This window comes from Lissotriton vulgaris, chromosome 5 (assembly GCF_964263255.1).
Source record: "Lissotriton vulgaris chromosome 5, aLisVul1.2, whole genome shotgun sequence".
NCBI lineage: Eukaryota > Metazoa > Chordata > Amphibia > Caudata > Salamandridae > Lissotriton > Lissotriton vulgaris.
This window is the reverse complement of record NC_141693.1, coordinates 1977609155-1977636665: the sequence shown is the minus strand read 5'-3', so window position 1 is coordinate 1977636665 and position 27511 is coordinate 1977609155. Positions and strand designations below refer to the sequence as shown.

The window sequence follows — 27511 nt, the reverse complement described above, 5'->3', positions numbered from 1 at the left end:
CTGCAAGGAACTTGGTGAAGACTCTGGGTGCTGTAGTCACCCCGAATGGGAGGACTTTGAATTGGTAGTGTTGACCGTCTACCACGAACCCGAGATATTTCCTGTGAGAAGGGTGAATCGGAATATGAAAGTAGGCGTCCTTTAAATCTAGAGTGGAGAGAAAGTCACCTTGTTGAAGTAGTGGGAGCACCTGTTGGAGAGTGACCATGTGGAAGTGATCCGATTTAATGCAGAGGTTTAGTGGTCTGAGGTCCAATATGAGCCTGAGAGAGCCGTTCTTTTTTGGTATTAAGGTATAGAGGGAGTAAACCCCTGTGTCTTGATGAGGCAAGGGGACTGGTTCTATTGTATGTTTTTGTAATAGTGAGAGAACCTATTGTTTGAGAAGTGTCAGATGTTCTGAGGACATTGGACGTTGTCTGGGAGGTAAATTTGGGGGAGTAGTGGTGAGTTCCAGGCAAAAACCATACTCGATAATTTGTTTTACCCACTTGTCTGTTGTGATTGAATTCCAGACATGTAGGAACTGTGAGAGACGTCCTTTGACAGGAGTGGGATGATCGAGGGGAAGTGCAGGGAAGTCACTGTTTGGTGGTAGGGGAGTTGCGGTTATTGTAGCTGCGACCTCTTCCCCTACCATTGTTGCCTCTGTAGCCTCCGCGAAAGCATCCTTTGGAGGACGTTTGAGTGGAGCTTTTATAGGAAGAAGAGGGAAGTTCTGAGCCAATGGTTTTGGAGCCAGCCCTGTAGAAGAAGCAGCGAAAAGAATCTCTAGGGGAAGGCAATTGTATGGCCCCCATGGACTTAGCAGTGTTAGTATCTTTTCTAAAGATGTGTCGACCAAGGGTCCGAAAAGATGCTCTTGGGTAAAGGGCTGATTAAGAATAGCAGATTGCTCCTCCTGCTTGAATCGAGAGCCAAGCGTGCCTGCGCAACGCAGTGCAAGTGTTAATGGCACAAGATGTGGTATCAGCCGCGTTGAGTGCACATTTAATTGAGGGGTTTGTGATCAATTTCCCCTCTGTTATAAGGTCATTGGCTTTCTGTTTGTACTGGTCAGGGAGGTGTTGCATGAGCTGTTCAAGCTCGTCATAATGAGCCCTGTCGTACCTGGCCAATAAAGCTTAGGCATTGGCAATCCGCCAATGATTTGTGGCCTGTGACGCAGTACGTTTACCAGATGCATTTATTAACTTGGACTCCTTATCAGGAGGAGGGATGTCGCCGGTACTCTCTTGTGCCCAAAAGGACCGGACCTTTAATGTAAACTGGGTCATTGGGAACTGCCTTATACTTTATCTATCCTTGTATTGAGAATACTGGTTCTGACAGGGTCCTTAAAAACTTCTGGGGCATGTTTAAGCATGCCTTTTAACATTGGCAGGATGTGCGTGGATTTTTGCGATGTGCAAAGGTTTCAAGCAAGAAATCTTCCTCTAAGGGAACAGAATTTAATTTTACCCCGTGATATTAGGCAGTCCTATTGATTAGTTGCGCAAACCCAATATTGTTATCTGGCGGTGATGGCCTAGATGGATAAAGGTCCGGGTCATTATGTGGGTCAGGATCTGTGTTATAGTCATCCCAGGGATCTATGTTGGGTGGGATGGTATGTGCATCATCATCATCCCCATCTGGATCTATATTCCCACCCCCATCAGTATGATGATCATCATCATCTAGTGTTTGAGATTAAAAAGTATGCTGTGGGGAGTGTGGTGGAGAAATTAAGAGATTTGGATCAGCTGGAGGAGGAGGAGGAGGTGGAGAGGTGTTAGTACTGATCACCTTTCATTTTAAGGGTATTTCAGATTCTTCTGAAGTGTCCAGTTTCCTCTTTCTTAGAGGCTTGGCGACGACTTTGCCAGTCTGTAGATCGATAAAAATTGTTTTTTGTTTTGGATCTGAAAACTCAGGTACAGACTGTGTTGGTAAATTGTCTTTTTTTGGTGCCGATGATTTTGGGTCTGAATGTTCTTTGGACCGAGTGTTTTGTTATATGAGTTTGTAGCTCCAAGACTTTTTTCAGCTCCAACTATTTTTTCGGCACTGAAGTTGTTTTCGGCTCCGAAGATTTTTTGGGTTCTGAATGTTTGTCCTTGGTATGTATCGATGCAAAGTGCTTGGGCGTTGAGGCTGTCTTTGGTGCCGACGAAGAAGGGCGTGGCACATCTTTGGTCTTGTGCTTCGGTGCCGAAGGTGACTTTTCAGCACCAGAATGGGATGGCTCAAGCCCGAGCTGGAAGGCGTATCTTTAGGTTTCATAGCCGGGCAAGAGAGCGGGGCGTCTGAGACATGTTGCCGGTGTCGACCCGAGGGCGAAGATGTTACAAGAGCCTTAGGTTTGGGTTTTAGGAAAGGGGATTCGATACTCACGGACCGCTGAGCCGGGGTGATTATCTCCTCATCAACGTCGGAGTCATCGGCCTCGGAGACGTCTTCTTCATCACCTTGTTGCTACGGCTGGACATTGGGATCCGCAAGACATTTCATGACTTCGAGCCAGACGGTCACGGATGGTTTTCTTCGACCTGAACGATGCACAGGGCTCGTAGTTTCTGTCTTCATACTCCTGGGAGAGGCAGAGATTACAAACCTTGTCCAAGTCTGTATGTGGGAACTTAGCACCACACCCGGGGAATTTTTTTAAAGGAGTCCTTTCCATTGACTACAGGCGTGGTCGGCGCAGATAGGCCCAACGGCCCGCGTCGAAGATCGAGGTGTTTGTTTTTAAAGATGCGCGTCGAAAGGGAAACGCGATCGAGACAATACCGTCGAGTGGAGAGGGATTGCGCTTCATAGGGTGGTTCGAAACCAACACCGACCCGCAGCGCAGAAAATCACATCCGAACCCAATGGCGGAAAAAACCAATCTGGAGATGGAGTCGATGCCCATGCGCACGATAGTCCTAAGGAGGAGTCACCTACCTCATGACTACAAAGACTTCTTCCAAGACAAAAACAAAGTGCAAACATCCGAGCCCCACACCAGAAGGTGATCTATGCATAAGTATACGATCGACAGCTCATATACCTTGAACACACATTTCTTCTAAAAGCGGGGCTACACAACACGCTTACTATCATTGTAATAGCCAAACGCCAATATCATGCTTTGCTGCTGCAACTATCTCAGCAGAAGCAGGCATTCTGCCACATAACTTCTCCTACCCCCATGATGGGCCTGGATGAACAATGGTGAGAGTAGGTAATTTAGCACCTTACAAGTTTTTTTTGTATGGCATTGCACCATCACCATGTGGTCACTTCAGCTTGTGATGGTTCTTAATCAAAGACCAGTCTGAACAGGTTTGTTCCTGCTCAGGAGTTCTGTGAAATGGAGGCGGTTTGGTTTTGTCCTCATGAATGAATGAGTTCTGACTGTTCCTAGTCTGGGTCTCTGTACTCCCAGAGAATTCATGTTTGATTATTTGGAACCTTCTCTCTTTGAATAGGATAGACTTGGTAGAGTGAAGATTTCGGACTGCGGTGTACTGAAGAGCTAGTGTGGTGCGCTTCCTCCGCCCTTTCCATGGCAGGCCTGGACCACAAAGCACAGAATCTTTACGTTAATTCAAGAGTCAACCTCGAGCCAGAGGAGTGATGTCAAGGCTGGCTTCATGTGGTCTTGTGTTTGCAGATTGAAACATATAATGGGCACCACCTGATTCTGCCCCAATGCTAACTGCAGCCAGGTTTGGTTAGGCACCCAATGTCAATCAGGCAGCAGTAGTTGGGGATGGCATTACCAAGCCTCTGCTTACTTACACTATGTGTTGGGTTTGAAATGGAGGGAGGACTTCCTGCAATATAAAGAGATGAACGCCAGTTATCGCTGCACTGATCTGTGCAGCGGAAATGACCTCAGCACTGAAGATTAACCCAATGTTAATTAACTGCCTAAGTCGTATCTGGAAATGAACCAGATTTGCAGGAGATTGAAATTAGCAGGATTTGGGTGTGCTGCTGCTCTGCTTTAGGAATTCAGTAGACAATCATATGAGGAGAAGATGCGTTCTGCCATCCATCAGTCTATATAACTTAACCACTTGGTTATGACTTAAGGAGTTCAAGTTCTTCTACAAGCTGATGCGGTTGTAAGCGTCTCTGAAACCGCTCCTTGTAATCCCCTAGGAGTTGTATAGATGGAAGTATGTAGCTATGAAGCAGAGCTGGTAAAGGAGAGGACCCCTGTGGCGTGAAGCATCTCACATTGTAAGCAACAGATACAAACACTATGGACCCGATTCACAAAGGGACTTCCGACTCGTAAAGTTATGAGGGTGGAGTCTCCGCACTCGCTGTAGAACCGCCACACTGAGCACTGCCGTGAGGAGATTCCATCCCGGGTGCTGAAACTTACCACTAGTAACTTTACAAGTTCTAAGTCCCTTTGTGAATCAGGGACGGAGTCAACATCTTTTAAAAAAGATGTCTAAGAGGCACTTAGGTGATTGAGGCCCATCTGTGGAACTGGTGGATATTTGCTATTTTTGTTCTAATTTATCTGAAAATAAAAGTTGTGATAAATCTTAACTCTGGCAATCTCAGCTTTGGTTAAGGAGCAGGAAAGATCTTAGTACGCTGCAGGTTTGTATATATGTACTTTGACGCATATGCACCAACACATGAGTCCTCATCACAAGAGAGGTCGTATGGTACTCATAGGTGGTAATCCCCACTACTGGCCAGCGTTACACTTCTATCCCTTACAGAACAGGAGAGGGCTCCATGTGGGATGCTCTTTTAAAGGTAAAACTCTGCTAGGTATCCTTTTGCACAGGTAAATTTCACACAACACTCCATCCACTGCCCTTGTGTCTTCTTTGACAAAGTCCTCAATTTTTGCTCGTAAGTGTAGAATCAACCTGCAATGCGGAAACCCAGGCATGACGACATTAGTGAACAAAGGTTCAGACACAATGAATTCGATGGGAGTGGAATTCTTCTCAATTTTATGGCCTTCTCTAAAAATTGGAAGTAGAGGACACCCACAAAGACTTCTACCCCTTCTCCCCCATTGACCTTGGTCAAAGGTACCGTCCACCAACAAGAACTACTCAGACATGTCTTGTGTACGACATTCCAGACCACGGCACACATCGCTGCCATCAGTGTGCACTTCAGACTGAACCTCACCAATGGGCACTATGCCAAACTTCCAGAGTACCACCTGAGCAGGCTACAGATGGTCAATCACACCTCTACCACTTTCACCAAGCTCCACATCACCGTAATCTGGATTCTCTGCTTCTGAATGAAGTGACTGACAGAATCTTCCCCATTGTTCCATAGCTAAAAGACCACCTTATACTTTTGAAACAAACAGAAATTGGAGCCACCCCATCTCTATACAGCCTCAGACCACCATCAAAGCCTTGCTTAAGACGTCATATGACGTCATATGACCAAAGCTTCCGCAAACACTACCTAGTGGATACAGCTTTCCCAAGTCCTCGCTCTTGGCAAGCACTAAGTCACAAAGGTTTTTCTTCTGCAACTTTTTCGAAGTATGTTAAAACTGTACAACCTCCTTGAACTTTGTGAGGCTTACAAAAGCAAGAGGGGGGGGGGACATTTTCTAGTCTTGAGTTTGATGGAGAAACCTGCAAACACGTACGCGATTAACATGACAAATGTTTTGTGCACGCGTTTTCCAATTACATGTGGTTGTAAAAAAATGTATACCTTGAAAAGATAACGTTACTTACCCAGTAAGCATCTGTTCTTGGCATGTAGAGCTGTAGATTCACATGCTTTGCATACTCCTGCCATCTAGAGTTGGGTCCGGAAGTTGTTTTTCTTCTAGGAAGTCTCTCCTAGTCAAGAGGTAAGGTGACTCCTCCTTTCGGTGATAGTACGCACTTCATTGTTAGATTATTTAATCAGTATCATTGCAAAGTGTACCAACTATGATGAAAAAGTTTAAAGTTTTGCCCAACCATCCCTATACTTGCGGTGCTAATAAGGCTCTGACGTTTACACCCTGCCAGGATAATGGCAGCCTGTTTCACTTGCTGTCTTTAACCCTGTGCTGCTGATGCACACATTGCTCCTTCACACCAGATCTGTTAATTCTGCCTTGCGTACATGCACCTCAAGATGGTTTGAAACTGATGCAAAATCGGTGGCTATCAATACATAGTTACACCTGATTTAGGATGCTGTCATAAGCAGCCATTAGAAAATAAAGCAAAGAAATTGGGTTTCTAAAGATTGTTGCCCACAGGGCTTTAAACGGGATGAACCAAGTGAGGGGTCCCTAGAAGGGGTGTGGCTGAAGAGGTATGTAGGAATCCTTTCAAATATTTGTGGCCTATATAAATAACAAGGCTAGGCTTAACCCCTTTCCTGCGGCCCCGATTTTCCCGCAGTGCGGCACTTCCGCAAAACGGGCGGGGCCGCGTCGGCCATTGGCCGACGGCAGCACGGGGAAGGTAGTGCTGCCGTTGGTCAATGGCCGACGGCAGCAAGGAAGGGGTTAAAGACAAACTAAAATCTTGAACTTCCCATACCGTGTCACCCAGCCACTATTTTGGTGCTTCTATGTCCATTTTCTGTTTTTGCATAAAAACATTTCACACAATGCCTATTAGCAGTATCTGATAAATGAGTAACAGTAATTCTGTTGTGAATAATTAGAAAAGAAAATGTTTAACTTCTGAATACATGAGACTGAATTACACATGGCTAAGGTTTGTAGAAGTTTTAGAGGCCCACCCCCTCACATTCTTCCCTTACAGCACTTTCCACTGTACTCAATATGTTAAAAATGTACACCCTTTTTCACCCCATCTCTCAGAAATCCTGCATCTGCATAGCTCACACCTCATCTCTAATCGTCGGCGCTCTCTTTTCACTCTCTCCCTCTTGCAATTCCTTGCATTTACTTGGCTTCACCATCTCCCCCCCCCCCCACACACATCTCTAAGCACTGCATGTTCCTATACTTTTGCCTTGTCAATGTATCGACTGCTGTGTACCTCCTCCACACACTTACGCATAGAATCACAATTACAACTGTCATACGTGACTATTCTTTGCGGAGAGGCCAAAGACTGTTTGAGCATGTGTTCTGAGCACCTTTATGATCCACAGGCAGGTATTGTGAGAAACTTTCCCAGCCTTCAGCCTCAACTCCAAATGTCTCAATCATGACTAAGCAAGATTTAGTAAAATATGTGCAGTGTTCACAGGAACTACATCACAGACATGGAATATCTTATTGGTTATTACAGTCGTTCAGAAACCGATCAGTGTTTTTCCCTGTAAAGCTAGGAGACAAAGTATAGGGCCTGAGAGGGACCTGCTTCGGGGTCAGGTACAAATAATTGATGAGGCTAAAAGTGTTGGTGGCAGCAAAGTAGCATGCAAAAACACATGGACTATATTCATGGGCAACGAAATTTACCGATTTTTATATATTTATCGCTTTACTACACTTGGAACTTAATCCAGCTACTGCAAAGTTTGCAGGTTTCAAATTTAAAAAAATAAATAAAATGTATGCAAACTTTGTAAAATAAGTGTGGTGTAACGTCTTACTCTGCAGTGGTAGGCCCTTTGCAAACGTCAACTGGTCCTTTGTAAAATGCCGATTGGTGTAGTCTGGTGTTAAACTGTTAGTAAAGTGTTACAACTTTAGCATCGATCGCAATAGTGAAATAATTCTTCCACCAATGGTGCTTCCTTACATTGCATAAAGTTCCTTTTCCAGCAGCATAATTTCGTCGACCTGCTGCATAATTTTCACAAATTGCTGGATAATTACAATGTCTATAGACTCTATACCATACCAGATTGTTATTTGTACGTTACCATAAAGCTAGGGGTACATGGGGAACAACTCAAACCTTGAATTAATATGGCAATTTAAACGAATCCTTCAGTTTTTAACTTGGGTGGAATTTTGATGGTCAATTACTTGCTGTGTCTAATGTGACAATCTTGTATTGAGACTGATTTCATTATGTATTTCCCAAGGTTTAAAAATAGACTAGTCCGACTAAAATCCAAATGTTTGCAATTCCTACATTGAGCACTAGATGGCGATGTTGGACCACAGTTCTAAATACAGTCATACTTTGAAGCTTCAGGTACACGCAGTTCTTCAAATAAGTTCTTCAAATAAATTGAAAAATTGAAAAAGACGAGGTGTGTACTCAGTCTGAAGTACAGACGACAAGCTGAGCTATCGGAGAACCTTTTATTTGAACAGATAAGGAAATGGCAGTTCTACTTACGACTACTTAGCTGAAGGAAATGTTAACGCTCCGTCTTTTTAAGGTGAACATTTCCCGAGCGGAGGGCCCAATTCCCAAATCCCAGCATCTGAATTCTCGACTTTATCGTTTTGAAGGTAACCTCGACGCAACACGGCGGGCCCGCGGCCAAAAGGCGCGCTCCGCCTTATTTGTCAAGATGCAAACACATAAAGATGTCAGCGCAAACTGTTTGCTAATTAACACTTTAAAAAGACACAAATTAGTTATGCGTGGCTAAGAGCAATTATAATCAAGACGAATTTGCCTGGCCTTTTGGGAGCAGAAAAAAATACCTAATTGCCGGAGCCAATGTTTTAGAAACTGAAATCAAGCCAGTTAGCAAATATGTTCATTTAAAGAACATTTCGTTGGAATGCACTCCGGGGGATTGGCTGCAAACACAAAATATTACATTCCATATTTATATGTGGAGAGGCTTATATTCCTCTACACTAAAACTAAGCATTTTAAGGATTCCAGAGGCTGTTTTCAAACAGCAGAATTTGCAAGCACGCGGTAATTAGGTGCCTAAATTAGGGCCCCTTTGTCTCTTCGGAGAATGATTAATATTCAGTATTCCTTGTCCTAATTAGAGCCTCCTCGCCTTGCAGTTGAAAGAAACACCAGGACAAAACACTGCATTTTCCTGCTGAAATGGTACACGTGTAAAAGACAGTCCGGGTTAAGGCCTGCCATTTCTTTCTTCAAATAAAGGGAGCCTCGGGCCTCTGGTAATGATCAGATTTTAATTATTTAGAGAGGAGAAAGTGCGTGAGCGTCATTACCAGCATCCAGCCCGAGCTTCCAGCGCCACGCTTTGCCTTTTTTTTTTTTTTAAAAAAAGGAGATAAAAAGAAAGTGGCCATGGCGACTTGGTGTTAACAATGCGCTTCTTACCACTACATGCAATAATACAAAAACAGATATACACAGAATATGTTCCCGTTTCGTTATTTAGACATATATTTAGAGCACTTCAGTATTTTCTGAAGCACTTGCTACCTTCTAGCAAATTTCTCATCTAGATGTCCACCAATGGAGACCGTCGCGGCCGGCATGACTCACGGGTGGGGAGGAGAGGGGTTTTCGCATGAGGTTTAATTTAAAATTAAAAAAAATAAATCGTCAACTTACCTTTGCTGCCCCAGTCCCGGATCGTGGAACCAGGCAGCCTCCCTCCCCTCCCCTGCAATAGCAGCGTCGTGATTGGTTGGGATGCCGACCAGCCAGGCTTCTATGGGGAGGACATTTTCTCCATGTAGGCTGCATGCAGCCAGCATAGAGAAAGGGCAGAGTGCGCTTGCCTGGTCAGGTTGGCCTCAGAGGACCGAACAAACAGTCAGCACCCTCAGCAGTGGCCAAGCCACTACTCCCCTGCCCTAGAGCAGGACAACCCACCCGCCCGCCCGCCCGCCCCCAACCTAACACTTCTGCTTTCTCGCAGCGCAAGAAGCACAAACATAAAATGGTATTTAACCCCCTTCGATGCTTATGACGGAACGGTTCCTTCATCAGTGTCGGTTGGGCTGTGCTGATGACTAAGTATGAGCGGAAAATCCGTTCCGCTCGCGGATTTTGCGAATTTTCGGTAAATTCGCGATCCGCGAACTCCCGCGAATTTACCGAGAATTCGCAAATCCGCGAGCGGCGGATTTTTCCGGGGGCAAAAGTTGAAGCCTGCCTGTTGTAACTATTTTAGGATGGCGCCGGCAAGCTGCCAGCGCCATCCTAAAATAGTTACTAAGTTAGCTTCAACAGGAAGCTCTAATAGATAAAATAAAGCAGGTGCTCGATTTTATCTATTAGAGCTTCCTGTTGAAGCGAGATCCGCAAAATTCGCCCATGCTTACTGATGACGTAACCGTCATGACCACACCCGTTTTTCAAATCTTCAGCACAGCGCGAAAATTCGAGCCACGCTGAAGAGGTTAAAATACTTTCCAATAAACGCTTTGACACCAGGGGCGGTACTCAAATGTTGTGTGGGAGGGCCTCAAACAGGAACTTCATTGCAGGTATTGAATAAAGTTCCTAGATCAGGGTGCAAAAGTCACCCATGGATCAAGGTGCAGACAGTCACCAACAAGGGTGCAAAAGTCACCCATGTGTCAAGGTGCAAAAAGTCACCAACAAGGGTGCAAAGGTCACCCATGTATCGGGGTGCTAACAGTCACCCATATTTTAAAACAAAGAAAAATTAAGAAAGAAGGTAGACTATAGTAATCCTAGGTGTAAAAATGTCCTAATGTGAGAGGGAAAATAATTCTACATCCTCTGTTGCCCTCACACACCCCGGGGGGTGTCATGCTTCATCGATTGTGTTAATGAGGCAGTGCTTCTCACGGACGGTCACTGAGACAGGGCTTCTCAATGACAGTGTCATTGAGGCAGGGATTCTCAACGACAGTGTCACTGAGGAAGGGCCTGTCATAGCTTGTGTTAATGAGGTAGTACTTCTCAAAGACTGTCACTAAAGATGGGCTTTTTGCGTCACAGAGGTATTACTTCTCACAGACTGTCACTGAGGTACTTCTCACAGACTGTGTCACAGAGGAACTTCTTACAGACTGTGTCACAGAGGTACTTCTCACAGACTGTCACTGAGGTAGTGCTTCTCACAGACTGTGTCACTGAGGTAGTGCTTCTCACAGACTGTGTCACTGAGGCAGTGCTTCTCACAGACTGTGTCACTGAGGCAGTGCTTCTCTATAACTGTTACTGAGGTAGTAGTTCTCACAGACAGTCACTGATGTAGTGCCTCTCACAGTGTCAATGGGGTAGGGCTTCTCATAGCTTGTATTAATGAGGTAGTACTTCTCAAAGACTGCCATTAAAGTAGGGTTTTTCATAAATTGTGTCAATGAGGTAGTACTTCACACAGACTGTCACTGAGGTAGAGTAGTGCTTTTCACAGATTGTGTATCTGAGGAAGGGCTTCTCATGGATTGTGTTACTGAGGTAGTACTTGTCATGCTCGGTCACTGAAATAGTACTTCTCATAGACCATGTCACTGAGGTAGGTCTTCTCATAGATTGTGAAAAGCACTACCTCATTAACACAGACTGTCACTGAGGACGGGCTTCTCATAGATTGTGTTAATTAGGCATCCTTTCTCATAGATTGTGAACGGAGGTAATAATTCTCATAGAACATGTAACTGAGGTAGGGCTTCTCATAAATTATGTTAATAAGGCATAACTTTTCACAGACTGTGTCACTGAGATAGTGCTTCTCACAGACTGTGTCACTGAGGTAGTACTTCTCACAGACTGTGTCACTGAGGTAGTGCTTCTCACAGACTAAATTCTCTGAGGTAGGGCTTCTCACAGATTGCGTCACTGAGGTAGGGCTTCTCATAGCTTGTATTAATGAGGCAGTGCTTCTCACAGATTGTGCTAATGAGGTGTACGTGTCATACTCTTATCACTGAGATAGTGCGTCTCACAGACTGTCACTGAGGTAGTGCTTCTCACAGACTGTCACTGAGATAGTGCTTCTCATAGATGGTGTCAATGAGGTAGTGCTTTTCACAGACTGTCACTGAGGACGTTCTTCTCACAAATAGTGCAAATGAGGTATACGTGTCATACTCTATCACTGAGATAGAGCTTCTCATAGACTGCGTCACTGACGTAGTGCTGGTCACAGATTGTGTTAGTAAGGATGTAGTTCTCGTAGGAACACCTCCACATGGGACCACAGATGGTGGCCGGAAGAACTCCTGTCCCTCAACCACACCGACGGACCATGCAAGCAACCTCAGCATAATCCTCGATAGTCAATGACCATGAAACGACAAGTCAACACAGACTGTGCCACTGAGTTAGTACTCCTCACAAACTGTGTCACTGAGGTAGTGCTTCTCACAGACCTTGCCACTGAGGTAGTGCTTCTCACAGACCGTGCCACTGAGGTAGTGCTTCTCACAGACTGTGCCACTGAGGTAGTGCTTCTCACAGACTGTCACTGATGCACTGCCTCTCACAGTGTCACTCAGGTAGGGCTTCTCATAGACTGTTATTGGCCAGTACTTCTCATAGATTGTTTCACTGAGGTAGTACTTCTCACAGACTGTCACTGAGGAGAAGGGATTCTCACAGACTGTGTCACTGAGGTCGTACTACTCACAAGCACAAGCATGACTTGTTCTCTCCCTCCTGAAGCTTCCAGGAAGTTACGTCACAGTTCTCCACCAGATATCTGGCACCTGGATCCGGTGGCTTTTCTGGTACATCCTTCCTGAGACACAAGTTCATGATTGAAGGAAAGGCGGAACCCCCCACCCCCCGTAGATTTCAGCATTCTTTATTCACCATCATTCAGCACATGTGTCGGGTCCGCACTGTGAAGACAAGGAGCCCGTGTTGTGATAGGAAGCTCCTATGCAGAGAAGGCAGGACTGTGACAATACAGGGATGTCTGCCCGGCACTCCATCACAGAGACTCAGGAGCAATCACTACTGGGCTAAGTGGACACGCCCTTTCGGAGGGCTGTGCCACGTTCAGGGGGCGCTGGCTTTGTCAGGTCCATCTCAATGGTATAGTACTGCCCCGGGTCATGGGCTTTTAAAAATGGGGTTCCATAACTGCAATGTTGCAACCGGAGCAGACCTAGGCACGTGTATGCACCCTCATCTAGAACCGGCTCCCTGTTACTCAGGACCCTCTCCCTGCCCCCAAGAACCTGCTCCCTACTACGCACAACCTACTCTTATCAAGAACCTGCTCCCTTTCACTCAGAACCCGTTCCCCATCACCTAGAACCTGCTCCTTATCCCCTAGAACCTGCTCCCTGTCCCCTAGAACTTACTTCCTACTCATCTAGAACCTGCTCCCTGTCACTCAGGACCCGCTCCCTGTCACGTAGATCCTGCTCCCTGTACCCTAGAACCTGTTCCAGACTACCTACAACCTACTCGTCTAGAACCTGCTCCCTATCACCTAGAACAGGGGTCTCCAAACCGGTCCTGGAGGGCCGGATCCATGCCAGATTTTTGGGATATCCCCATTGAGATACATGTAGTTATTTAAAAAATCTGGCATGGATCCGGCCCTCTAGGACTGGTTTGGAGACCCCTGACCTAGAACCTGAATCCTATTACTAACAACCAACTCTCATCTAGAATCAGCTCTGCATCACCTAGAACCAGCTTCCTACAACATACTCCCATCTAGAACCAGCTCCGTATCACCTAAAACCAGCTTCCTACAACATACTCCCATCTAGAACCAGCTCCGTATCACCTAAAACCAGCTTCCTACAACATACTCCCATCTAGAACCAGCTCTGTATCACCTAAAACCAGCTTCCTACAACATACTCCCATCTAGAACCAGCTCCGTATCACCTAAAACCTGCTTCCTACAACATACTCCCATCTAGAACCAGCTCCGTATCACCTAAAACCTGCTTCCTACAACATACTCCCATCTAGAACCAGCTCTGTATCACCTAAAACCAGCTTCCTACAACCTACTCCCATCTAGAACCAGCTCCGTATCACCTAAAACCAGCTTCCTACAACATACTCCCATCTAGAACCAGCTCCGTATCACCTAAAACCTGCTTCCTACAACTACAACATACTCCCATCTAGAACCAGCTCCGTATCACCTAAAACCTGCTTCCTACAACATACTCCCATCTAGAACCAGCTCCGTATCACCTAAAACCTGCTTCCTACAACATACTCCCATCTAGAACCAGCTCCGTATCACCTAAAACCTGCTTCCTACTACATACTTTCATCTAGAACCTGCTCCAGATCACCTAGAACTTACTCTCCATCACCTGGAACCTACTTCCTATTGCCTACCCTGCTTAATCTCACATAGAACCTCCTCCCTAACACCTAGAACCTACTCTCCATAGAACCTAGAACCTGCTGCCTAGCACCCAGACCCTGCTCTCTCTGGAGTGTTCATTTAGGATCACCCTCGCTCGTCTAGCTTGGCCAGGGCAACAGATCCAAGTGTGGCTATACACGTGCAATGATCAGCTCATGCTTCAGTTTCCTTCTGGGTTCTTTGATCTCAGCTCAGACGCTCATCGTGTGCCGTGTTGTGCCACAAGCATGTTTTCCTTTCCTTATTCCCTGCCTTGCCACCACGGTATCGTTCGCACTGACCAGGGCCGGCTTTAGTGCTGGCGGCACCCGGTGCGACGGTCATATTTGACGCCCCGCACCCCATGACCGCCTCCTCCGATTCGCTCACTACCACCGGGCAAAAGTGCTCCTCATCCCTCCAATCATGTTATTGCTAAACACAGCACCCCCACCTGGGTCAGGGCCCCCTCCACAGGTCAGCGACCTGTGCGGCTGCACCAGTCGCTCTGCCCGAAAGCCGGCCCTGGAACCGACTGAACTCTGGTGGTCGGTATTGAGAAGCGTCACTGAAGTTACACCTTCAGCACAAAAGAACTCTCCTGGTCACTCCAACTGACCGAGGCAGAGAAGGGTGTAAATGCATGAATGATGCTCACCACGGCCCTACCCTACCTCGTGGCGCTACATACAACACTACTAATGCCTTCACTGGCAGCTTCAGTGACCGGTGGTCACTCATGCACATGACGGGGAGCTAGAAATGGAACAATGAGGATATAAACTTGGGTCCAGTTCACACTGTCCCTGCTGCTTCCCTCAAACAATGTAAAGACCAAGGTTTACATTGGATTGAGAACCATCCTATCAGAGCCAGTGGCGGCTGCCGCATAGCTGCAGTGTGTGCGTGGGGGGTGTAGGGAAATAATAATAACAAAACTTGCCTGTCGATGCCGGTCCTCTCAATGCTCTTCTTGGGCTCTCCTTCCGGCAGTCACTGGGGCACAGGTTCTCCACCCAATCCCGGCGCTGCTCTCATGCTACAACTCACATGAGAGCAGCGCCAGGATTGGTCAAAGCGGCCTGGTTTGTCGCTCAGGCAGTAATTGGGAGTCTATGCTGTTTCTCCAACCCACCTGTGAAACACAGATGGGTTGGAAAAACCTAAGTGCGCTTGTGTGTTTGGCTGTCCTGGCCAAAGACAGCCGTCGAAACACTTTACAGTGCCCCTCACTCCTCCCCCTGCCATGGTCCGGCCCTGCCCCGTCCTAAAATGACATTGTGTCAGTGGAAAGTAAAATGATAATATTGTTTTATCAATTTATTTTTCGCGGACTAAATTTGACAAGTGGGGCGGTGCTCCTCCGCCATTACAGAGGAGCCACCTCTGATCAGAGCACCAGCAAAACTCGGGAATCTACAGTCCAAGACCAGGGTCTGCTTCTCGCTTCAGAGTCCATCCCGACAAGGCCTTTCTATTCCACGAGGTTATCTTACACCTAAACTCCACTGCGGCAGAGAAACTCCTTTTGATCCAACTAAGGACATAAGTTACCTCTCCTTACCTTGAGGTGCACTTGTGCGAATGAGGCACAGCCGCAACAATGAGGCGCAAGTCCCCCGCCCTCTGGACTCCACCTAAAAACAACCACAGCAGCACCGACTGCTCAGAACTAAGTGTATCTACATTTTTTGAAGACAAACAAGGGAACCCGATAATTGGCTAGGGACCACGGGTAACAATTCTATTAAGAGGAACAATGGTCCTTAGCAGACTGAAGAATGACGAACAAAAAATACAATATAGGCCACAATGGATTACTATATGAATCCACTGACCAGCCGGACGCGGAGTTTTATTCAACTATAATTAGGAATATAATCAGCAATTTCTGAAACACAAGTTTCTTTGATAGGGCACAAGCCTGTACCCTATATTGGCAAGGAAGTGTGGAAAAACAATACAAAATGTTCAAACATAAAAAGGTAACAAAAATACAGGCAAAGACTTTGAGCTGAGGTAACTCGCATGTATCCTACTCTGTAGCGAGTTTACCCAAAAATAGGAACCACAACAATTAGACACAATGGAAAACTGTGGTGCTATTTACAAGTGTCGACGTTTCGATCCCATGCTGATAAATAAATGGGATCATCATCAGGACTAAATTACAACATTTGCCTGGAAGAATCGGTAAAGGCCAAGGCTAGGTAATTCGCATTTGCTGTAGTCAATAGCGAATCCGGCGCGATGGCCGCTGAAGATGATTTTGAACTTAACCGGCACTGTTGGGCATCTAGTAGAAATTCAAGGGGGCTAAGTAACCCGTACTTCCCAAGTAATATTGAGCGTCCAAAGAGACGGGCTCCTGGTTTCCTGATAAAGCCCGCTCAGTTATGAGTGGAAAGGCTGGAACTAGCAACAGTCAGCTATCCTCGTCAACGGCACGATGGCTGATAATGGCCTATGTTGTATTTTTTGTTTGTCATTCTTCAGTCTGCTAAGGACCATTGTTCCTCTTAATCTAAGTGTATCTACAAGCACTGGCTTTAAGGGCACCTGTCCGACTGCTGCAGTCTAGCACAGGGACCACCCACCAATGCTGCGCTGCAAGCCAGCGCCTAGAAGTCTATTAGGCAACTTACCCAACATCAGTAAGAATCCCTCTGTCGAAAGCGTGCACGGCATGGTTTACCTCACTGCATTGTCAGAAACTCATACAAAAACTGCAAAGATATAAACGACAACTCGACTCACCTCCTTTTCGATATCTGCCAAAGATTTGATTGGAATCCCCAGTAGATCGACCTGCTGCAGCTGTGGACCAGAAACATCAGACAGTTATGTAAATGTGGCAGCTAGCTGCGCGCAAAAGCATGAAGACTCAAACAATCATGTGTTACATGAGTGAAGTCTGCGGATAAAGCTGAGCCAATGTCCTAGGGCTATGGGCCACCTCACAAGGTTCATTCTTTAAGGCAGCTTGGTACCACACACCAATCACTAGGTTGAAAACTGCTCTCAGCTTTGGGTCACAATGTCTTGGTTTCTCTGTGCTTTAGGTACACAAGAATAAACACATCAAGTGTTATCTTAGTTCAATAGTCAGAGTTATTATCACCTGCAAGTCACCTTTCATAGTTTTGTGGGATGAGTGTCACTTTACCCTGATGAAATCAGAACAAACTTTATACCACCGTCCTACTGAGAAGATCTCTTGGTGATATCAGAGAAAACGTGATTCTATTTTCTTACAATGTAAGTCTGTGTGTTATATCTGACCAAACTTTCTTCCATCGTCCTTCTGAGTAGATCTCTTGATGATATAAAAGGGTATTTTATTCTCTTTTCGTCAATGTGCTCTATCTAACCACACTTTATTTTGTCGCCCTTCTGAGTGATCTTTATTTATTTTCTTATGACATAGGTCTGTGTGCTATATCTAACTGTACTTTATTCCGTCGCCTTTCCGAGAAAATCTCTTGGTGGTATTAGAGGGTGTTTTATTCTGCTTTCTCACGGAGTAGAGTGGTGTGTTATATTTAAGACTTCTGGTTTTCCGTTTTTACTGATATTTACAGATAAATACAGATAGACAATAACTTGTTTCCTGTCTATCTATTTTTAAAAGCGGAAAAATACTGAAAATGGTGCTTCTTGTGAGAGACCCTCCAGGCAAAAGCTGAGCAGATAGACAGCATGGAGACTTACAAAACAGTATAAGATGTCCTTAAATACAGGCATATGTTAACATATATTCATAATAGAACACTAATATGTACCTGTGATTGTAGTCTTTTGTTATATGTTGCTGCTTAATTTGATGAAAGATGAAGGCACCCATTTATGCGTGCACATCCAAGAGTTAAATAAATGTGGAAATATACCATTATACAGCTCAAAACACAAAATAAATATGGATAAATACAAATAAGATGGCAAAAAAATAAATATGGATAAATACAGACGGATAAGTAAAAAAAAAATACCATAAAACCAGGAGCCCTAGTTATATCTGACCGCATGATTCAATCATATTATGATGATATCAGAGGGCACTTTATTGTTTTTTCTTATGGTAGAGGTCTGTGTGTTATATCTGGCGTCGGTTTATGCCACTGTCCTGTTGGGCAGGCCTCTGGGGGTTACCAGACCCCTGTTAATTATATTTCACTATGGTGCTTTAACATAATCAAAACTCTCAAAAAATGATTTGATTTTATTCCACTCTCTGCGAGGAAGACAGTTGCAGTGGCACTCATCCTGTAGAGACTGGACTACTGCAACAGCCTACTCGCAGGAGTAAACAAACACGTACTCAAGAGACTTCAAGTAGTACAGCATGCGTTAGCTCGTCTAGTGCTAAAATCACCCCGCACATCTTCCACTTCAACGGCCCTTAAAACCCTTCACTGGCTGCCCATGCACAAGAGAATCTTATTCAAGGTACTTCTAATCACCTTCAGAGCATCCAGTAACCTAGGGCCTACATATCTTTCGGCCAGGTTCACCCCCTACACCACAGCCAGGACACTCGAATCCACATCTGCAAATCTCCTCAAGCCCCCTTCCTTTAGGTGCAAAACCAAAGGAGAAAAATCCCTAGCAGCGTTGGGAACCAGAGCCTGGAACCTCATGCCCACAAGAAGGAACCCAGTTCAGAAAGGCCTTAAAGACTTTACTCTTTGGATCCACAGATGAACAGTGCTCATCTCTCAAATAATTGCTAGACCTGCCAGGATTCTCCTTTCAGAGTCATAGTTGCGCTTTATAAATGCTCAAATCAATCAATCAATAAGTTGTGAATGATACTAAACCACAGTGTACTCTCTTTTACTGCTGTATAGGCTATGCGTTACTACTAGTACTATTCCACAGCACAGCTCCACAGATGATATCAGATACATTTTATTCCTTTTTTAATATACAATCAGTTAGTGATCATAGATCTCTCTTTTTTTACCTGTTTCTAGGGTCTGCGGGTGAATTAAACACTATTTCCTTTCCCCACTGGTTTGATCAGGGGCTGATCTCAGTTTGTTTTCGTTTCCTACCCTGCCCATACGTGGATTTACAAATCACTTGATTCCATTTTCCTTCTTGCTATATCAGCGGTCAACACACAATCTTGCTTTATTCCACTTTCCTGTGGCAAATCAGACACAACTGGTCAATTTTCTTGCAGGTCCGATCTTTGGAGGATCTCAGATGCCGTTTTGTTGCATTCTCCAGCAATGTCAGTCGTTGGCTGATATCAGTCTATTTCATTCGATTGTTTTGTGCGTGATGTCAGACCACCCTTTCGTCTACCTTTAAAATAAAATCCTGTTGATTGTATCAGATCTCAATTTATTCTCTTTCAATGGCCGGATGTTGAAGCGGACATCAAAATGTATTCCTATTCTGTGGATCGAGCCCAGAATGGCACGATAATTCTCATTTATTCTAGTTCAAGTGACGACTGTTGATGTTATCAGATCACACTTTATTTCACGGGCTGCAGCTCAGGGCTGGGGGTGTTCTCGGATCACACTTTATTTCACGGCTGCGGCTCAGGGCTGTGGGTGTTCTCGGATCACGCTTTATTTCACGGCTGCAGCTCAGAGCTGTGGGTGTTCTCGGATCACACTTTATTTCACTGGCTGCAGCTCAGGGCTGTGAGTGATCTTGGATCACACTTAATTTCATTGGCTGCAGCTCGGGGCTGTGAGTGATCTTGGATCACACTTTATTTCACGGCTGCGGCTCAGGACTGTGGGTGTTCTCAGATCACAATTAATTTCACTGGCTGCAGCTCAGGGCTGTGAGTGATCTTGGATCACACTTTATTTCATTGGCTGCAGCTCGGGGCTGTGAGTGATCTTGGATCACACTTTATTTCACTGGCTGAGGCTCCGGGCAGAGGGTGTTCTCGGATCACGCTTTATTTCACTGGCTGTGGTTCAGGGCTGTGGGTGATCTCGGATCACACTTTATTTCACTGGCTGAGGCTTAGGGCTGGGGGTATTCTCGGATCACACTTTATTTCACTGGCTGAGGCTCAGGGCTGTGGGTGTTCTCAGATCACACTTTATTTCACTGGCTGTGGCTCAGGGCTGTGGGTGTTCCTGGATCACACTTTATTTCACTGGCTGAGGCTCAGGGCTGTGGGTGATCTCGGATCACACTTTATTTCATGGGCTGCAGCTCGGGCTGTGGGTGTTCTTGGATCACACTATCTCACTGGCTGCAGCTCAGGGCTGTTGGTGTTATCAGATCACACTTTATTTCACTGGCTGAGGCTCAGGGCTGTGGTTTTGCTTGGATCACGCTTTATTTCACTGGCTGAGGCTCGGATCACGCTTTATTTCACTGGCTGAGGCTCCGGGCAGAGGGTGTTCTCGGATCACGCTTTATTTCACTGGCTGTGGTTCAGGGCTGTGGGTGATCTCGGATCACACTTTATTTCACTGGCTGAGGCTTAGGGCTGGGGGTATTCTCGGATCACACTTTATTTCACTGGCTGAGGCTCAGGGCTGTGGGTGTTCTCAGATCACACTTTATTTCACTGGCTGAGGCTCAGGGCTGTGGGTGTTCTCGGATCACACTTTATTTCACTGGCTGTGGCTCAGGGCTGTGGGTGTTCCTGGATCACACTTTATTTCACTGGCTGAGGCTCAGGGCTGTGGGTGATCTCGGATCACACTTTATTTCATGGGCTGCAGCTCGGGCTGTGGGTGTTCTTGGATCACACTATCTCACTGGCTGCAGCTCAGGGCTGTTGGTGTTATCAGATCACACTTTATTTCACTGGCTGAGGCTCAGGGCTGTGGTTTTGCTTGGATCACGCTTTATTTCACTGGCTGCGGCTCAGGGCTGTGGGTGTTCCTGGATCCCACTTTGTTTCACTGGCTGAGGCTCGGATCACGCTTTATTTCACTGGCTGAGGCTCAGGGCAGTGGGTGTTCTCGTATCCCATTTGGCAGGGCATCTAATTGATCATTTCTTTACTAAACTGGATGAGAATATTTGAGATGAGTCCCTCTTTTGTCCCTTGGTCAGACCATGCGCTGCTATCTTTCACTTGGACCCCGGCCGATGTCAGCCGTCCGACCACAACCTCTAAGAGATTGGGGCGTATTTGGTCGAGACTCCCTTTAGAGGAATGGCTATCCATATTAAATAAATCTCCCCCTCCCTTTTGTGCCGATCCTATCGCAGCAAATGAGGCGCTCAACAGGTGGCTAGAGACCTCTCTCGATCCCATCCTGCCTGTAAATGAGATAAATCATCGCACCAGCGGGAATAAACTCCCTTGGTACTCCACTGATCTGAAGGATCTTAAACGGAGCTGCAAGAGGGCGGAAAGAAAGTGGAGAAAGAACTTCTCACTCGAGAATAAAAATTAGTATAGGATGGTTCTCAGGGATTATAAGAAGCACCTTAAAATGGCACAATCATCCTATTACCAAGGAAAAATTGCTGATGCCGCCAATTCACCCAGGGAAATTTTTAAAATCTTTAAATCTCTAGTTACTCCACCATGTCCGTCTATTGAGGTAAATGATCCCCAGAAACGGGGCACCGAATTGGCCTACTTCTTCGCCAAGAAGGTTGCCAACATATACTCAGCTTTTCCACCCCCACGTGTCACCGAGTCCACGATACCGCCCTCTGGACCGACCTCCCTCACGAAACTCGAGTCCTTTCCGTCACTAGATCTACCTACGGCTGAAGGGCTCCTCAGGAACCTTAAATCTGGCCCCCCCTCTGACATTGCCCCGCCTTCAGTTTTAAAACAGGCCTCTGACATGGTTGTTCCTGTTATCAAGGATGTTATTAACTCCTCTCTGGCGGCAGGTGTAGTTCCCCCTCGGTGGAAGCAGGCCAGTGTCAAAGCTCTGCTAAAAAAACCTAGCCTTTATCCAGAAGAATGGTCCAATTATAGACCTATCTCTCTCTTGCCAGGGGTTAGCAAAATTGCAGAGAAATATGTCAACCGCATACTATCAACATTTATTGAGGATGAGGGCGCCTTGCATGTCACCCAAACGGGTTTTAGAACGAGGCATGGAACTGAGACTGCTCTGGTCGCAGTAGTGGAGGAGGCAAGGAAAATTGTGGATGGAGGAGGCTGCGCTGCGGTGGTCCTTTTGGACCTCAGCGCAGCCTTCAATTCTGTAAACCACACACTCCTTCTCCAGCGGTTGCGGGAGGTTGGCATTGTGGGGACCGCCCTTAATTGGTTTCGGTCCTTCCTTGCTAACAGATCCTTTGCAGTTTTCGAGGAGGAAGCAGCATCAGAACAATTCCCACTGCATTACGGCGTTCCCCAGGGATCCTCATTGAGCCCAACCCTATTTAATATCTATATGAGGCCCCTGGCTAATGAGGTCCTTCCCTGGGGAATCCAATTGGTCACCTACGCCGACGATACGCAGTTGGTGGTTTCCCTGGCTAGGGCAGATGCTGTGGATTCCGGGGTCAATAACCTTTCCCCGTGTCTCACCAAGGTCCTCGATTGGATGGACGCCTCTTTTCTGAAACTTAACGGTTCAAAAACAGAGATTATGATGCTGGGATATAAGGCCCCCATCAATCTTGACGCTTGGTGGCCCATATGTTTGGGTCCCCCCCCTCCCCCGAAGGAGCAAATTAAAAGTCTGGGGGTGTGGCTTGATCCCACCTTTAGTTTTCAAGTTCAAGCCCGTAAGGTCGCCGCTACCTGTTACGGCATTCTGAAGATCCTACGGAAGGTCCTGACCCTTCTTCCGTTCGAGGCAAGACGGATCCTGGTTCAGTCCTTGATCCTCTCGCGGCTCGACTATGCGAACGCGGTCTACTTGGGGGCACCATTAGAGACCATTAAGATACTCCAGTCAGTCCAGAACTGCGCAGCCCGAATGCTTATGGATGTCCCTAGACACAGCTCGGCGAAGACGGCCATTCGGGCTCTACACTGGTTACCTGTTCAGGAAAGGATCCAGTTTAAGGCCTTGTGTATGGCCCACAAATCAATAATCAAGAAGGGCCCTGCCATTCTGTGCCCTCTCCTGAGGCACCATCAAGGGCCCAGAGCTCTTAGATCCAACCACTGCAATTTGCTCTCTGTCCCGAGGATCAAGCGTTCTCGTACAGGGGGGCCGACGTTTTGCAGTACAGGCAGCAAAAAGTTGGAATCAGCTGCCCGATTACCTGCGGCTTGAGCCTAATCATTTACAGTTTAGAAAGCGGCTGAAGACCTTCCTGTTCTGCTGAGTGATTTGTCTGAGATGGGTCTAAAGCGCTGGGATGCCCCCGGGTAGCCAGCGCTATACAAATCTGTACTCACTCATACTCACTCACTATTTCACTGGCTACGACTCAGGGCTGTGGGTGTTCTCGGATCACGCTTTATTTCACAGGCTGCAGCTCAGGGTTGAGAGTCATCTTGGATCACACTTTATTTCACAGGCTGCGGCTCAGGGCTGTGGGCGTTATAAGATCACACTTTATTTCACTGGCTGCAGCTCAGGGCTGTGGGTGTTCTCGGATCACGCTTTATTTCACGGGCTGCAGCTCAGAGCTGTGGGTGATCTCGGATCACACTGTATTTCACTGGCTGCAGCTCAGGACTGTGGGTGTTCTCAGATCACAATTAATTTCACTGGCTGCAGCTCAGGGCTGTGAGTGATCTCGGATCACACTATTTCACTGGCTGCGGCTCAGGGCTGTGGGTGTTCAGATCACGATTTATTTCACTGGCTGCAGCTCAGGGCTGTGAGTGATCTCGGATCACACTTTATTTCACTGGCTGTGGCTCTGGGCTGTTGGTGTTATCAGATCACACTTTATTTCACTTCTGAGGCTCAGGGCTGTGCGTTTGCTCGGATCACGCTTTATTTCACTGGCTGCGGCTCAGGGCTGAGGGTGTTCCTGAATCACACTTTATTTCACTGGCTGTGGCTCTGGGCTGAGAGTGATCTTGGATCACACTTTATTTCACTGGCTGCAGCTCAGGGCTGAGAGTAATCCTGGATCACACTTTATTTCACTGACTCCTGCTCAGGGCTGAGAGTGATCTTGGATCACACTTTATTTCACGGGCTGCGGCTCAGGGCTGTGGGCGTTAAAAGATCACACTTTATTTCACTGGCTGCAGCTCAGGGCTGTGGGCGTTATAAGATCACACTTTATTTCACTGGCTGCAGCTCAGGGCTGTGGGTCTTCTCGGATCACACTTTATTTCCCGGCTGCGGCTCAGGGCTGTGGGTGATCTCGGATCACACTTTATTTCACTGGCTGTGGCTCTGGGCTGTTGGTATTCTCGGATCACACTTTATTTCACTGGCTGCAGCTCAGGGCTGTGGGCGTTATAATATCACACTTTATTTCACTGGCTGCAGCTCAGGGCTGAGAGTGATCTTGGATCACACTTTATTTCACTGGTTGCAGCTCAGGGCTGTGGGCATTATAAGATCACACTTTATTTCACTGGCTGCAGCTCATGGCTGGGGGTGTTCTCGGATCACACTATCTCACTGGCTGCAGCTCAGGGCTGTGGGTGTTCTCGGATCACGCTTTATTTCACGGGCTGCAGCTCAGGGCTGTGGGTGATCTCGGATCACACTGTTTTTAACTGGCTGCAGCTCAGGGCTGTGGGTGTTCTCATATCACGATTTATTTCACTGGCTGCAGCTCAGGGCTGAGAGTGATCTTAGATCACACTATTTCACTGGCTGAGGCACAGGGCAGTGGGTGCTCTCGGATCCCACTTTATTTCACTGGCTCAGGCTCAGGGCTGTGGGTGTTCTCGGATCACGCTTTATTTCACGGGCTGCAGCTCAGGGCTGTGGGTGATCTCGGATCACACTGTATTTCACTGGCTGCAACTCAGGGCTGTGGGTGTTCTCAGATCACAATTTATTTCACTGGCTGCAGCTCAGGGCTGTGGGTGTTCTCGGATCACACTTTATTTCACTGGCTGCAGCTCAGGGCTGTGGGTGATCTCGGATCACACTGTATTTCACTGGCTGCAGCTCAGGACTGTGGGTGTTCTCAGATCACAATTAATTTCACTGGCTGCAGCTCAGGGCTGTGAGTGATCTTGGATCACACTTTATTTCATTGGCTGCAGCTCGGGGCTGTGAGTGATCTTGGATCACACTTTATTTCACGGCTGCGGCTTGGGGCTGTGGGTCTTCTCGGATCACGCTTTATTTCACTGGCTGTGGTTCAGGGCTGTGGGTGATCTCGCATCACGCTTTATTTCACTGGCTGCAGCTCAGGGCGATCTTGGATCACACTTTATTTCACTGGCTAGGACTCAGGGCTGTGAGTGATCTCGGATCACGCTTTATTTCACTGGCTACGACTCAGGGCTGTGAGTGATCTCAGATCACGCTTTATTTCACTGGCTGCAGCTCAGGGCAGAGAGTGATCTTGGATCACACTTTAATTCACGGGCTGCAGCTCAGGGCTGTGGGTCTTCTCGGATCACGCTTTATTTCACTGGCTGCAGCTCAGGGCTGTGAGTGATCTAGGATCACACTTTCTTTTACTGGCTGCAGCTCAGGGCTGTGAGTGATCTAGGATCACACTTTCTTTTACTGGCTGCAGCTCAGGGCTGTGGGTGTTCTCGGATCACGCTTCATTTCACTGGCTGTGTTTCAGGGCAATCTTGGGTCACACTTTTTTAGGTCTCGCCTGTCGATGCGCATGCGCATCGAGCAAGGCGAGAGTATTGGGACTTATCCGCTCTTTATCCACACTGCAAGGAATCGTGGCGATTCCTTGCAGTGCACGAGAAATTTAAGCTCAATGCGCATGCGCATTGAGCTTAAATGCGCGTGCACATGCCCCCAGCCGCCTGCCTTGCCTACTCTCTCTCACAGCCTCCCCCAGCTCCGCCCCCTCACTACTTGATTGCACGGCCGCTAGGCCGTGCCTCCCCTACTCTCCTCCCCCCTCCTCCTCCTACTCTCCTCCCCTGCCTGCCTGCCGTGTCGCACCTCTCCCCTCTCCGCCCCCTCCCCTGTCCGCCGTGTTACGGTGAAAGGCTTGTTTGTTTATTTTACCCGCCGTGTCGCCGTGTCTCTGCTGCTTGCCCCTGTCCTGTCTCTCCTCCTCTCCCTCTCTATACCCTCCCCCTCCCCCCCACCACTCCCATCAAGTCCCTCTGGCCCTTCCCTCCTCCCCGGACCACACAGTCCAAGGATGCGCCAGCAGCAGCTCGGATTCCCGAAATACTTCCACTTTTTTCTCTTTAAACATAAAGCAGCTCGTGGCGTCCTTGGGGGTTTGGGGTCTTGGTGGAATTTTTCTCTTTAAACGCTGTCGTGTGAGCTTTTGTTATTCCGACCTCCCCCCGCCTGCTCCTTCCATGGCACAGGCCGAGGTCTCGAGCACAGGGAGGGGGGGCGCAGGCGGGTCCGACCAGGCCCTTACAGATGTTTAGAATGCTGTGCAAAACTAGAAATCGTGCAAAGGGGGTTATTGATTTAAACAAGTTTCAAGTCTATTTTTTTCCTCTCAAAGTTCGATACAAGATTTTATAAAAAGATAATCAAACACACCCCCTCCCCCCCACCACTCCCATCAAGTCCCTCTGGCCCTTCCCTCCTCCCCGGACCCCTCATCCCCTGCCCCCTCCACCCTTTCTTGGTGCTCTGCAGCCCGCGGGGCCGACAGAGGTACCTCTTCTTTCGGTTTCCGCTCAACAACAAGGACCCGTTCCCTTCAGTCCCGGGCGCCGCTGCGTCTCTCCGTGTGATCTTGCTCCCGTGCCCCTTGCAGCTGGCAGTGCCAGAGTTTCTCCGTGCCTCTCTCGCGCCTGCTCTGCTCGCACCACAACAAAGGAGGCAGAGTTGTATGGATGTCTGGAGCGGCGGGCAGGGCAGGATGTGACCTCAGCTGCAGGCAGAGAGGAGACCCCCGTGCAGGGAAGCCGGAATCCTACACACGCTGGAGCCCAGCCAAGCCCCTCCCGCCTCACGCCCCCAGGCCGGGGGGCTCAATGTGCATTCCATCATAACACTCTATTTAAGAGTAACAGCATAACTCTTTGCCTGATGTCTCTTTTGCAAAGGGGCTCTACCGTCAGGTAGCACCGTTTACAGGTTTTATCTTCCTTGATGTGGGTGGGGAAGGCTCTCTCCTAAGTTGTTACAGCTAAATGTGGAACGAGCTATTTAAATAAAATCTTCCCAGACAATGAAGCAGGGTTTTCCGCCAAGGCTATTCAACTAACCCTTGTATGGTCCTGACTACACTTATAGAAACATATACATTGGTCTGGCCCAGTCCTACCAAACTGTGACTTTGGACATATATTAGGGTGTTATCAGGGTCAATAGTACTTACTATCGACAGTGGTTGTAATTTAAACAGTCTATAAGCAGTCCTCTGAAGTCATTAGATGTAGCTCACTCACCCTCACCCACACTCACCCTCACTCACCCTC

The 27511-nt window shown here is 47.2% G+C and overlaps 1 protein-coding gene across 1 annotated transcript in view; it reads right to left on the bottom strand.

Annotated features, from left to right (window-relative positions):
• MVB12B (multivesicular body subunit 12B) overlaps positions 1–27511 on the bottom strand; it is a 465468-nt gene that overhangs the window by 35932 nt on the left and 402025 nt on the right. The window contains exon 9 of the mRNA XM_086924708.1: positions 16849–16908. Within this exon, the coding sequence (XP_086780834.1) occupies positions 16849–16908 (60 nt within the window). The remainder of the gene's footprint in view (positions 1–16848; positions 16909–27511) is intronic.